Source organism: Gopherus flavomarginatus, chromosome 1 (assembly GCF_025201925.1).
Source record: "Gopherus flavomarginatus isolate rGopFla2 chromosome 1, rGopFla2.mat.asm, whole genome shotgun sequence".
Lineage (NCBI taxonomy): Eukaryota > Metazoa > Chordata > Testudines > Testudinidae > Gopherus > Gopherus flavomarginatus.
Genome location: NC_066617.1, coordinates 331,390,639 through 331,405,473, shown reverse-complemented (window position 1 = coordinate 331,405,473; position 14,835 = coordinate 331,390,639). Strand labels below are relative to the sequence as shown.

Here is a 14,835-nt window from a genome sequence, read left to right as displayed (position 1 = left end):
GACATTGGTTCACTATTGATTTAAAGGGAAGCGCTAATTAATCACCAGCATTACTACCTACAGCACCTAGATTTTCTTTATAGGGCTTCACTTGAAATATTGACAAGGCCTCAGCATAGTCTTAGGTCATTCAGTCTTATCCCTTTCAGTTTCATAAGTGATTCTATTCTATGATCAACTTCTTACAATGCAACATACCAGTCATGTAGTAGTGTTATTGAATGAATAATGCCATATGTATAGTGTCAGGGATGCTCAAATCGATCCCAATAGACTGGCTCCCAGTCCTATCACACATCCAGTCTCCACAGATTGGAAAAGCTGCCCAAAAATCTGGCTTTCTCAACCATGTCAATGCAAACGCAAGGATCCCATTGCACGATGACCTGCAGAACCCACCAAACACAAGATTAAAATCCTGCAACCCTCTGCAGAACTGCATCAATACCCTCACACTCAACTTTGATGCTGAGGCTCAATGGAGAGCCACATGGAACATTTCAACAACTCAAAACAAATAGCTCGTTGTTGACCCTGCTGAGGAACCACTGGGTTTTGACTTATGTTGGAAAGACTGGTGCAGATTGAATTGCATCAGGACATCTCATTGGAGATGTGGACAAACCCCCTTTAAATAGAAAATGAGGCAAGCACCTTTATGCAACTGTTGTCACCAGGCACAAACAATGGAGCACATCATATCTGAGTGTCCCCTTCATTCTTTCACCAGAGACCTCAAGGACATTCCCCAGCTCACTGCTGCAGCAACATGCTGACTATCAAACCTAGATATAGATTTGTAATCATTGCTACCTACCCAAGCCATATGAAAGAAGAAGTAGCATTATTTTTTTTAGTTAAATGACAGAAACATCATAAACTAAAATATACCAAAGCAGGACATTCCTTAATCCTTGATTTACTGACCTTTCCCCTCCCCCACTTTGTTGTTTAAAAAATGTGTTCAAATTTTGGATGCTCATGAAAGTTGGGGGCCAAAAGAAATTGGCAAGTGTGCGAGCTTCCCTGTGTACCTTTTTAAAGCATAACGCATTCCTGATTTGCTGCTCCCCAGCTATTTGAATCCCAAACTTTTCTGAAGCAAGGAATGTTAATTATGCTAAATTGTACAGTAGGTCTTATAAAAAGTTTACCAGAGAAAGTTTCTGTCATCAACTCTGCAATTAATTGCCTGGATAAATTTTGAATAATTAAAGATGGATTCCACTGTTTTTTCAGGGTTGGGGGGTGGGCGAGAGTGTAGTTAACAAAACACCCAAGGCAGCTGACTTGTCTAAGGCCTGGACTATACTAGCAGGGGGATTCAAACTAAGAGAAGCAACTTCAGCTACGCTATTTGTGTAGCTGAAGTCGAAGTATCTTAGTTTGACTTACCTGGCTGTCCTCACGGCGGCAAGTCGACTGGCGCGGCTCCCCGATCGACTCCACTTACTCCTGCTGAGATGGAGTACAGACATTGATTAGCGGATCGATTTATTGTGTCCAGACCCTAACCCTAAATCGATCCCTGATGCATCAAATAATACCCGCCGATCCGGCGGGTAGTATGGACGTACCCTATGCCATCATTGATGGCTGAAACAGTTGCACCTCTTAGAGCCTAACTTAAATCACAACAGCACAGAAGATATTCCTGGCCTTTCTGAGAGAACTCTGATGTTAAATCTCATATGTCCTATTTAGAAAATGAATGACAAACAATATTGAAACAAGTGATCTTAGGGCAAAATTATTTCATTGAAACTCAGAATGGACAAAGTGAAAAGTGCATAATCTGGAAAACAAAACTAGAAGCAACAGCCTTTGAATGTTAAGGATCACTTGCGGATACAGACTAACACGGCTGCTACTCTGAAAAAGGATCGCTGATTGTCTTAAAGGGAAAAATATAATTAGTTTTCTTCAGTAGTTGCTACCTGAAATATTTAAATTGGGTCTTTAAGTCACCAAAGTATAAGACCAAAAAAGTGGGATGCTGACAAACCCAGACCCATAATCTTTAAATAGCTAAAATGTAAGAAGATAATGAGTCCTGCCAGGTAAAAGTGGTGATGGTGGTTTGGGGCGGTGGGTTAGGGAGCAAGTGTGACACAATGGCCTTAATATCAATTTATTTCTACTTAGCTGACCAACGAAAGGGTTACATTTAATGGCCTCAAGTAGATTCTGTGGAGACTAACATTAGATATGGCATCGGGTACGCAGTACCCAGCAAACTCAGAAAGATCTTCCCAGACTCCAGCGGAGGCTTTGCATGACTAGATCTATTCAAAATTAATAGTATGAGTTTTTTTTAATAGACGTAAAATCTTGTCCAACACAGGAGTTTGAATTGCAGCCACAGTTTTGATTCTAGAATTATAGTGTTATAAGATCCCAATCCTGTATAATGTGCGGGTAAGCCACCAAAGAGCCTGTAGAAGGATTGGGGCCTAGAAATCTAATTTACCCGAGCTTGAACAAACTATTTTACTGAAAGAATCTAACCCTATAATTCAGGGGTCAGCAAAATCTGGCTCCTGGGCCATCAGAGTAAGCCACTGGTGGTCAGAGATGGTTTGTTTACCTCGAGCATCCGCAGGTAAACCTAAATAAACAAAGTGTCCCGGCGCACCAGCTACTTACCCTGACGGGCTGAGACAGCAACTAGTGGGGAAATTTTTGGGGGGAGAAGCTGGGAGTCAGGGGAGTAAACCCTGTGACTACCCCCCACATAACCCCACCCCTAGCCCACGTACCCCACACTCCCCATTCCATCCCTTCCCACTTTATCTGGGGAGGGTCAGGGGAGGATATCTCCTGACCTGACTAGAGTTGCTCCATCAGGCTGGGCAGTGTGGCTGCAGCCTGCTCCGGTGGGCCGGACCGGGGCAGCGCAGCTGCAGCATATTCCAGCGGGCTGGGCCAGGCGGCACAGCTGCAGCGTGCTCCAGTGCTCTGGTGACGTGGCCACATCCTGCTCTTGGGGGTGGGGCTAGGTGGCACAGCTGCAGCCTGCCAGCCCCGGAGCTGCTTTGGAGGCTGAGGGCAGAGCAGCGTGGCCAGAAGTGGAGAGACTCTGGGGCCGTCTCTTCCCTTCTGGCTCTGCTGCCTCTCCTTGCTCCCTCTGTTGGGGGGGGAGGGGCTAGGTCCCACCTCTCCCTCTCTATACCTGTTCATAAGCCAACCCCCGTCTCTGGTGCTTCCCTTTTTTACTAAAAAAAATTTGGCTTATGAATGAATATATACGATAATATTTCTGTATATATTAAAAAAGCTATTTCATATTACTGTGTCTTACAACATAGTATATAGTATAGTATTCTGAATATATTGTATGATTGCAGGGCAATATACCTGATTTGATATCCTTTGACCCCATAGAATGTGGGGAGCGAGGATGGCCTGGGTCAAGTTACACTCTTCAATAATCTGAATGTGTCTGAAATGATTCACTTAGTGTTTTGATTTTTTTCCTGTTATCATTATAAGCCTGATCCAACTCCCACTTAAGTTAATGAGAATTTTTCTACTGCCTTCAGTAGAAATTGGGCTGGGTCTGATGTCAGTTTGCATAATATAAACATGTAAACCTTGTTTTCAGATTCTTGGAAGGGCTCCCTGAGACTCATTCAGCCAAGTGTTCTGAATCAGATGCACTGATCATGTTGGCAGCTGTACTCTTGGGTATGGAAGGCAACCCTAAAATAAAGAAGTCAGTGGTGTAAATAGTATATGGCACAGAATAATCTCAATCCTGTTGGCACTGAAGACAATGGGAAAACACTCAAGAATTGGCCCTTTGATTGTTTTCCTTACAGACTGACTTTGTTGGGCAATGCTGGTAAAGAAATCAACACAAGTCCCAATCCTGCCTAAGTAAATTTTGAGCAGATCTTCAACTTTTAAAGTCAATAGATCTATGACAATTTATACAGCTGAGGCTCTCCCCTGAAAGTTCTGCAGTTGCTTTCAATGGAAGCCTGTGGAGGCCTTCAGCATGATCATCTCACTGTGGATGAGTTTGCAAGTATCTCAGTATCCAAACATTGAAGTAAAAGCAGTTATCTACTTCATTCAACTGACTATAATTAAAGTGTTCCTATATATACATTAGAACAAGTAAACAGATGTACTCAGTGCACAGTCACTGCTGGCAGAAGTAAATCCATCCACACTGGAGTTATTTTAAATGTTTAAATAAATGATTACATATCCAGTGAAAGTACATATTAACAACTTCCCTAATGCCTTAGGAAAGTTGCAATCCAAATAGAGTGAGTGTCAGTAAAATGAAAGACTGTCTTGTGGAGGGGTGTGGGTGTGTGTGGGTGTGTGTGAGAGAGAGTGATGTATTGATTTGATAGATATTATAGGTCCTGGAACTAGGGATGCTGCTGCTTGAATTGGTTTCTATTATACATAGGGTTTACAGTTTGGTTCAATGGCTCTGAGCATCCCCACTGTGAAAATTGTTCCAGCACCCCAATAGATATTCTGTCTCTAGTGAAGTTAATGGCAAAACTCCCAGGATTTAACCATCAATGCCGAAATCTTCTCCTTATATAAAGGACAGCAAGTTTCACTGCCCTGCCAATATGTCTCATCTCTGAGCTAGAGAGACCATAGTTTCTATGTCTAGTCAGTCATTGGCCCTTCTGCTCATACTGCCAACAAGCAGACCGTGTTTTACCAGCTATGTTGGTAATTGTAGGATCATTTTGGATAGAAGATGTTGGATACAATAATGCTTGAAAAATGCTTCCAGATGATTGAAGATAAACAAACGCAGAATATAGTAAGTGAAGGTGTATGCATAATAAAACCTTAACACATGTAACACAATGCAATTGTTTGTCAGTACACAACCCTTTAGAACAGGAAGCTAAGATTAAAACCATAGCCAATTGAAAGTACAAAGTGACTCGAGATAGACAAAATGTAATTACCCTATTGGGATTCAGCCAAGGCACTTGGCCTAACATCCCTGCTTTTGTGAAAAGTGTCATGGAATATTTAATAATCATAGCTGGACTGGATTTCAGTTTGATGCATTATTTGGTTGTCGTCTCCTTCAGCTATATAATGCATTCTTTCAGCAGCAATAAAAGTTTAAAAAAATAATGTTTTTGTCATCGTTTGTCAAATGATTTAATAAATAGTATTAGGTATGATAGCATTCTGGGTGAATATTGCCAAAACTATTGCTTGAACATATTTGTCAGAGAAAAATGGCAATGTGCAGGAAATAATATATTCAACTAAAGTGCTTATCCAGCTCCGCTCACAAATTCGGAAAGAAAAGTGACACTCCTCAGTCACCAGTACCTCTTCCAATAATAGCTGTGGTTTCCCGAGAGGTCTTCCATCCAACCAGGGACCAATCTTGCTAAATATGTGAGATCAGACAAGAAAGTAGCCCTGTGTATGGCTTCTGTAACATTTATGATAGCTCTTCAGTTAGAGTAAATAATGTAATATGTTTATGTTTAATAGCCTATTCAGACTGAGTATGAGACCAATTTTATATATAATGCCCTAATTTACAAGTAAAAAAGTGAGGAAAAGTGCTTAAAAATTAAAAGGGTCTGTTCATTACATTTTGTATAGTTATGCTTTCCTCTCATTGAACACATACCTTTCATTATTGTGATATACCTATCTCATAGAACTGGCAGTGACCTTGAAAGGTCATAGAATCCAGTCCCCTGCCTTCACAGCAGGACCAAGTACTGTCCCAGACAAATTTTTGCCCCAGATCCCTAAATGGTCCCCTCAAGGATTGAACTCCTAACTCTGGGTTTAGCAGGCCAATGCTCAAACCATTGCAAGCACATATTTAGGGGAGAATATGTCTGAAAACATAACTCTTCTTAAGAGAGAGTTAACTCTCATGGTTGTGATGTAGAGTAGATATAGAAAGAGCTTTGACCAAATCAAATTTACTTATTTTTATAATGTGCTGGGACTTTTGGATTAAGCATTTACATGTAAAGTGTCTTCTTTGATTCGAATAATGTAGTAGTCCATGTGAAGAAGGACAAAATGATGTGTTGCACAGAAATAAGAGTGTACAACAAGCAGGATAGATGGCATGTTTATTGTCATTTTAGTAAGGATGGGGTAAATGGTCAGTTTTCAAAATCAATTATACAACTTTAAATGTAGTCCCAATTAACAGGCCTTAAAAGGGAAAAAAACATACTGAATATTTTTGCACAGGATACTATATTTTGTTTTTATTTACTAAGCAACACAAATATATAATACGAAATATTTGTCCAATAAAAGTAATTAGCCTTAGAATGAAGTCATTTTCAGAGTAATATCTATATGGATTAAACTTAAACATTTTCTTATTTTATTATTCTACATTTTACATTAGCTGCTCCACAAGAATATATTTTAAAAATCTTCTAGTCAGGCATCCATTGTGGTGTCTGATAGTCCTACACTTTATTAATTCATAGTCTTACTTTTAATGGGACTGGCTGAAAGTTTTGATGTTGTAATTACTGTTTTCTCCCTGCTAAGTAGTGGATAATATATAAAAAGAGGAAGGAGTTTCCATAGTAGCTAATGTTCACCAGATTTTCTTCTAAAGCACCAGGTTAGCAGACTTCTGAATTAAATCCATATTCATCACTTGGGCCCTGTGATATAATTGAATAGTTCAAAGATACATATTATATTAACAGCTACAGTTAAATAAGCTAAAAGAGGTAAAACATGGAAATACAGTAAAACGAGACTTGATCGCTTTATAGTGGAATACTCTATAAACTGTCTTAGCTGGAAACATGGTGTGTTGTGCAACATCTGATTTGTATAGTTCCAAGGTCAAATCTTGAGCAGAGCCTTACTTGATTAGCACCTCCAGATTTGGCCACCAAATTGAACAGTTTGGTGAAGGCAAACAGCCTTTTCTCTCGCAGGAGTAAAGGTTAGAGTTTCCACTGCTATCCCACTGATATGCTTGGTGTATGTGTCGATCTCTAGCAGAATTCATCTAGTAAGATTAAATAATACATTGTACTGTAAAGTATGCACAGATGAGTAATTACAAAAAAAAATGAAATAAGTTACAGATCACACCACAGAGAAGCAATGGAGTATTCTAACGCCAACTTCTGCTTTCAGGCTATGCACAATGTACTTCCAGAAAATCACAGCCAAAGGGGGAAACACTTACCAATAATATTCCCTCCCAAAACCTCAGGGTTGGCTTTTTGTGAATGGTTCACACACACAGCTGGAAGGACAAAAGGGTATTCCAGATGGGTTCACGTATGTTATTGCTCAAAACTACTGCATGCATGCATCATTCTCTGCTCCTATGTATTCTCCTCCACCTAAATTATGTGTGCTTCTGTCTTGAATAAGATGCACGAGCACTCATGATATGGGTGTAAACTGCTGCAGCTTTTTGCAATATTGATTTATAGCAATTTCTATCTATCTAAGAACTTATATGGCCTCTATTGTTGTGGCAGCCATGTCGGGAGAGGATAGGGAGGGGAAAATCAGATGCAGTCCACATTTGGTCGTGGATTAGTGTTACATCACTAGCTAACAAAGCACCTTGTCCAAAGTCCATCGAAGTCAATGGCAGTCTATTTACTGTAGTGATCTGTAGACCAAACCCCAAATTCCCAACTGTCTGAGACTGCCATACCATATCAGTTCATGATATTTTAAATACACATTTCACATAAAAATATGATTGTTTATATATGTATAAATTATCACCCATATCCTGGGAAGAAAAATATTACAGTGTGTACTATATAGATCTCATACCAATTTTTCCTAAATCAATTATTTTGATATGGTACAAAAAAGGCCTAGCTATGTTCCAGAAGGAAAATATGGGAAAATTGGGAACTCTTCATAACATAGATATTGAAACTGTAAGGTGAAAAATATGTGGAACAAATACAGAATGCAGTATAATAAATAAAATCAATCAAGGTCTGATGATTAAGTATACTGTAGTGTTGTCATAATTGATTAAGCCTTCCATATGAAGGGATAGAGTATTGTAAACTGTATACCTGGGTATGGGAAAATACTTATAAAACTATACATTTGATAGTACTAAAAGACCATATCTCAGTATGTATGAAATGTAGATGAAGTGAATAAATAATTAATGGATTCAAGAAAGGACAGAATAACATTTTATCAAGATCTCTATTTTTAACAAGGACTCATTCTGCAGTGCGTGTCATGTGATCTGATTCCCTGCAGAGAGCAGAAAACTTAATTTGAATTAGTTTCATGTCCCCTGTGGAGCTAAAGGCACAGCATACAACACCAATCAGCATCTGCTTTTGCTGTTAAAAAATACGAAGTAATTTTAAAAATCACCCAAAGTAAAAGAAATGTTAAGACAAGATCAGTATTTAAAGATTATTTAGTTAGTATAAGAAAGATCTTGATCTTAAAGATGCATGTGTAATGTTCTATATATATTGTGGGAGGCTACTAGAACACATTTAATTCTCAACTTTTTAAAAAATTCAGTAAAAATGTGTTATTGGTGCAATCCCAGCTCTCAAAGTCAATGGGGCATCTTGTGTGATTAAATCTTACACAAGTAGCAGGTTGCAAATTGGTCCCACTGATGCTTGAGGATTTATTGAAAATAAATATTTTTTTCTTCATTTTCTAAACAGAAACAAAAACCTGAGCAGTGTTGCTATGTATAAAATATTTCACTAAATTGCCATCAAAAGCGCCAAAAAAGATAAAGCAGCAAAGACTCCTGTGGCACCTTATACATGCATCCAACGAAGTGGGTATTCACCCATGAAAGCTCATGCTCCAATACGTCTGTTAGTCTGTAAGGTGCCACAGGACTCTCTGCTGATTTTACAGATCCAGACTAACATGGCTACCTCTCTGATACTTAAAAAAAAGATAAATACAACCATCTTAAAAAGTTGCCTACAAATTGTGATCTAGGATGCACACACGTGGGAGAGGATGGTCATGTGCTTAAAGACCAGAGCTGAGAGTCAGGATTCTATTCCTGTCTTTGTCACAGATTTCCTTTGTGACGTTGGACAAGTCATTTCACTTATGTCACTCTGTTTTTGTTTCCTTATCTGTAAAAATGTAATACCTATTGTACAGGTGTGTTTTTTAAGGTTTAATTTGTTAATGTCTGCAAAGCGCTTGGAGATCTTCTGATTTACGGTAATAAATGCATGTAACATACAAAGCATTATCATCATTTGTGCAAAATATTACAATGATTGGAGTTCTATAATAATTAAGGCCAGAGCTTGAGTTGAAGTCAATGGAACTATGCTGATTTACAACAGTTGAAGATCTGTCCCCTAGGACCTAATTCTAGTCTCAGTCTTATGTGGTATAAACCCAGAATAATCTGAGTGATTCCACTGGTGTTACAGCTGAAAACAGAATTTGGCCGATAGATAGGTGTCCCTTCTATTCATTTAACTGACAACTGGGCATATGAATCTAGGGCAAAAAGTGGCTCTAAATTCTTTTTTCTTCTTGGAGGCTCAGAGTTCTTCGCATGTTATAAAGATCAGAGGCTCTTCTTCACTTTCTCTTAAGTTCTTTCCCTCACTCTATAGGTCTTGTGTTCTGATATGAGGCTCTCTCAGGGACTTGATAACTCTGTGCCACAATGTGTGTTGAGCAGTGGCCCTCAATTCTGAATTCATTGGCTCTACAGCTCTGCTTACTTTAGCCTTTGAAGGACAAGATCCTGGAGTTTTTGTTTTGTTGCCCATGTGAGTTATGCCTAGGCTGAGGACAGGAGGATCAGGTGCAAAGGGAACAAAAGACAAACCTAGGCATCCTACATACCTCTATGAAGAATTATCGCTTAGTAAATTGGTCAGACCCTAAATTCTGTTTTAATAAGCCAAGTAACAGATATTCAAATAGTATTTCTTTCAATTCAATATTTCGATTACTCTTTGGAACAAACTCACTTGGATTTTAAGGCATTAAATTATATTTGAAACCCACAAAAGAATTCTGTTTTCCTTTTGTTGTATCTCACAATTCAAATCCTTTGCAGCAAAAAAAAAAAAAAAAAAAAAAAAAAAGATTTTTAAGATAAAAAGTCCATTAACATCACCTGGCTGTGAGCTGCTTTTCTCTCTAGAATGAGTGGTAGTGAAAGCATTGCTATTTTTATTGTTTTTTAAAACAGGTTATTGAAAGAGCTTTTTAGCTTTCACACACCGTTGTCTAAGTTGTGATTGCTTTAGGCAACACATAGAAATAATAGAGCTCTGTTGCATCTTTGCTATAGTTGACATTAGGAATTGTTATCTAGCACATTTCACTATACTTGCAATGAGTCACTGGTATCGAGAAGTAAAGATAATCTTGTAATGTTTCCTTTAAATATGGTAATACATGTATTAAATGGATAGAAAGTTAGTTATTTTTAATACTGGTTTCTTACCTCTTTTTCTTTTGTCTTCTCAGGAAAAATTAACCCAGGAATGCGTATTCAGAGAGCAGTTTGAAGAAAACTGGTATAATACATATTCATCAAATCTATATAAACATGTGGACACTGGAAGACGATATTATGTTGCATTAAATAAAGATGGGACTCCAAGAGAAGGGACTAGGACTAAACGGCATCAAAAATTTACACATTTTTTACCTAGACCCGTGGACCCTGAGAAAGTACCTGAACTATATAAGGATATTTTAAGCCAAAGTTGACAAAGACAATTCCTTCACTTGAGCCCTTAAAAAGTAACCACTATAAAGGTTTAATGCGGTGGGTTCTTATTGATTAGCTGTGCCATCACATCAGCTCCACTGTTGCCAAACTTTGTCGCATGCATAATGTATGATGGAGGCTTGGATGGAACATGCTGATTTTGTTCTGCACTTAAAGGTTTCTCCTCCTGGAGGAGAGCCTATGCCCACTTGCTTGATTTATTATGAGAGAGAGAAAAGAGTGTGTGTGAGAGAGAGTGAGAGAGAATGAAAGAGAAAGAAAGAAGCAGAAGCAAAGAGGAAAAAGGACTGATGCATGCTGGGAAATAGACACGCTTTTAAATTTTTGATCAGTTGTACTTCATCATATATCAGTATAGCTGCCATACTTTGATTCATCAGGATTTTTGGCTGGCGGCCTGCTCAAGTGTACGCTGCATTTACAAAGGCATGGAGGGTGCAGTCTTACTTAAACAAGAGACTTTTCAGTTAACTGCTCTCGGGGTATTGTCCCCTTGAGTTTAAAGCAAAGACCTCTTAGTGAAAAACTAAAAAGTTAAATTTATTTATAGAAATTCCAAAGGCAACATTTTATTTATTTTATATATTTATTTATTATAGAGAGTTTATTTTTAATGAAATATGTACAGGCCAGATAGGCATTTTGGAAGCTTTAGGCTCTGTAAGCATTAAAATGGCCAAGGCCACTATGAACCTGTGGTAAATTCATGCAAGTAAATATAAAAGGTGCATGGATACAAAAACAATCTAGTGACCCTAATGTACTAAAGGTGACAATCTATTCTGTGCCCATATTATTGTAAAAGTATGCACACCACTCATGACACTGAGTATTCACTCTTCTGACTGCTTGTTTCATAGCTTACCCCAAGAGGATTAAAGATAAAACTGGGTCTTCAACTTTTATTCTGTGTTTGTAATATTTCCTCTCTGATAAAGTGACTTATTCCATCATTGTAAACTTCAGTTGTGGAAAATATAGGGGTTGGTATATACTCTACTTGTTAAAACCTATTGCAGATTATACCAAAGCTAAATGATAAATATGCTTTTTTTAAGCAAAACACCAGAAACAACATAACTAATATAAACGGTTGTACTAATTAAGATTATCACAGATAGCACAGAATGGTTTAAGAGGGCAAGAACCAGGTAACAGGATCTCTCTTGTAAACATATTTATTTGTGCACTTGGCTATCTGCTATGAAATTATACAAGTTCCATAGGGGTCATTGTAACATCTTTTATGGAAAATTGCTTTCAATGTGAACTGTCATAATACATGATATTAGCACCCTTCTTAAAGTCAAACTTGCAAAATGAAACTAATAAATCTCTATCAGTAATGACAATGAGGGGGAAAGTATTATACTTGTTTTTTTTCCCTGAAGTTACCTTCAAATATTCATAAACTATAAATGAGATTACAATATGTAATATACTTTATATGGATTTTGTATCATTTTATGTTAAGCACATAAACATATATTGTTACTGGTAATAATTCTGGAACTTCTTGTTAGGAAAGAGACTATTTTTCACAATACTCTGAGGAAAAAGGAGCAAAATTGTTAGCATATTTAACAAAATGGAATTTATAATTTTTGTATTACTTAAGTTTTGACCTTACTTCACTTTGCCACTGAATTCACTGGGAGAGAGATATGGCCTTAATATTCCTAGCCGACTTCATACAGAGACTGACTGTGATCATAGACATATTTTGCAGTAGCCATACTTATCATTTCTAACTCACTTTTGATTATTAATCTTTTTTTTGCTCTGATGCATAATTGTCTATGTGGTATAAAACTATGTAATTTGAAACTTAAATCTATTATGGAACAGCATATGGCTTAATGTCATTGACACATGACTTTTCTGTGCTCCCAGGTATAATAGGTAGCAGAGACTGTGTCTTGACTCACACCACTAGTAAACTAAATCAAATAAAAATGTGGCATTTTATAATAATTGTTTTTGAATGCTAAAGTTATCTAAATTAACGTAGTTGATTTAAGATATAGTTAGGCATTGCCTGTTTGTTTATTTGTGTAGGGACTATGTTCTCATTTAAGAATTTACAGCATTTTATAATAGCTTATAAGATCATTCATTTGTTTATTTTTAACCCTCTTCACTGTTGCTGAAACAGGCAGGGAGTCTGGATGCAGGTTGACAGAACACTGAATCATTTGAGCAGAAGGTATTAAAAACTTATCTGGTCAAAATGGAGGAATGAGTTTCCAGGACATACCAGGTTCATCATTCAACATTAGAGGTTAACTTAATTGAACTGCAAAAAGGTGGATTATAACTGAATGTACACTAAATCCACTAACGTAAGACATTCATGACAAAAGTTGAAAATGTCATGAGTTGAGACCACAGTCTGAGTCTTAACATTGAGTTTCCTTGGGTTTTTAGTCATAGTCAGACCATTTATATCACTTAACATGTTTTTATTTAATTTATTTTTTGTATTTTTTTAAAGAAAGGATTAAAAACCAAGAAAAAATGTTTTATGCGTTTATGGCAGTCGATACAATAAAATGTAACCAATTTACTCAAGTAACCCATAATGGTGTGTAAATACTGAATTTATGTAAATATAGAAATATGGAATTTAACATAGGCATTATTGTGAGACTGGACTGTCCGGGGATTGGCAGTGGGCCACAGAGCCTTTCTTCTCAGGTTCAGCTCATGTCAAGTAGTGAACAAAAATTTGTTCAGTCACTTATGTAAAATGTTTGTTTTCTAATGGAGCGAGGTTCACATAACAAAACCACTATTACATGGGTGCCAGTTAGCACCCTTGCCAGGGACTAAATGGGCATGGAGACTCAAATGCCCTTCCATTCCTCATGTGATCCTTCTAAATCAAGTGTGAAGATAATTGATGGGGCAAAGTGGGGAAGCTTGCACTACTGCTGTTCCTGTGCTGTGGACAAAGAGAAGTCTTCATTTTCTAGTGCTGTCAGTCTGGCATCTTTTTTGAGCACTAAAATTCACTTGGAGAAAAATCTGAAAAAAATTGGTGTTATTTACTTGATAATCTGTAATGGTGTGTAAATACGTACAGAATTATGTAATTTGTATAAATATATTGTTATAGAATTTTGAAAATTGGTATTATTTACTTGATGTTCCATTAGAATTGTTTCTTACAACTGTGCATATATGTAATTATGGCGTTTAATAATATTTCTGCTAGCTCTTACAGGAGACGTGAGAAAATTCCACACAGAGCAAAATCATGAACGTATATATCTTTTTGCTAATTTGGGATATGAGGAAAAATTTCTTTCTGACAGGAGTTGTTTTGGGGATTTCACTGCAAGTAAACCTGTAACCTATTGGGCAGTCAGTATGGAAAAAATGTGTTAAGATCCAAATTTAGTTGGATGCATCTCTTGGTTCTGATCTAAGCCTGGTATGTGACCAGCAGTATTCAAAAAATAGCAAAGAGTGGGTGGGAGGCTTGGCAAAGAAGAAAGGTGCAGAGGGTAAGAAGACAAATTTCAGGAAAAAAAAAGTCTTCCATTGTTACCAATCAGAGTGGAATTTTACCCACTCTTTTACTTAGAGGAAAAGTACATTTTTGTTTGATGACTGGGTATAAAGTGTGTGGAGATGGGGAAGGGGAAAAGGCAGCAATCATTGGAGAAAGAGTGAGCATTAACAATGGGGTCTGTGAATGGGGGTAAAAGTGTGTTTAATAAAAACACAGGTTGGTGAGAGATGACAATATGAAGTACTCCTCTAAGATAGTCTTTAGGTTTCCTCTATAAACAGAACATAGCAGGATGCAGGGGAAGATATGCCAGCAACATCTGTTCCTTCACCATACACTCGTGTTCTACAGGGAGTCCATTTCCTTCATACTCTGAGTGGATGTGAATGCAGTGGTTGTGGCACTGCTAATTAATTTAATATTTAGAATATAGGATTATTTTGTCTTCACCCATCAAAGACATGAGAAGAAAATTAGTCAAAAACAAAGAAGTAACAGTACATGTTGTCCTCGCTACACTTTGTCATTGCAGTTCAGATCAATCCTGCATTGGCCACAGATTTTGATCAGAGTA

At 37.5% G+C, this 14,835-nt stretch overlaps 1 protein-coding gene across 1 annotated transcript in view; it reads left to right on the top strand.

Moving 5' to 3' along the window:
• FGF9 (fibroblast growth factor 9) overlaps positions 1-13,759 on the top strand; it is a 31,426-nt gene extending 17,667 nt beyond the window's left edge. The window contains exon 3 of the mRNA XM_050937346.1: positions 10,477-13,759. Within this exon, the coding sequence (XP_050793303.1) occupies positions 10,477-10,722 (246 nt within the window). The 3' untranslated portion in view covers positions 10,723-13,759. The remainder of the gene's footprint in view (positions 1-10,476) is intronic.
• Positions 13,760-14,835: the final 1,076 nt, after the last annotated feature.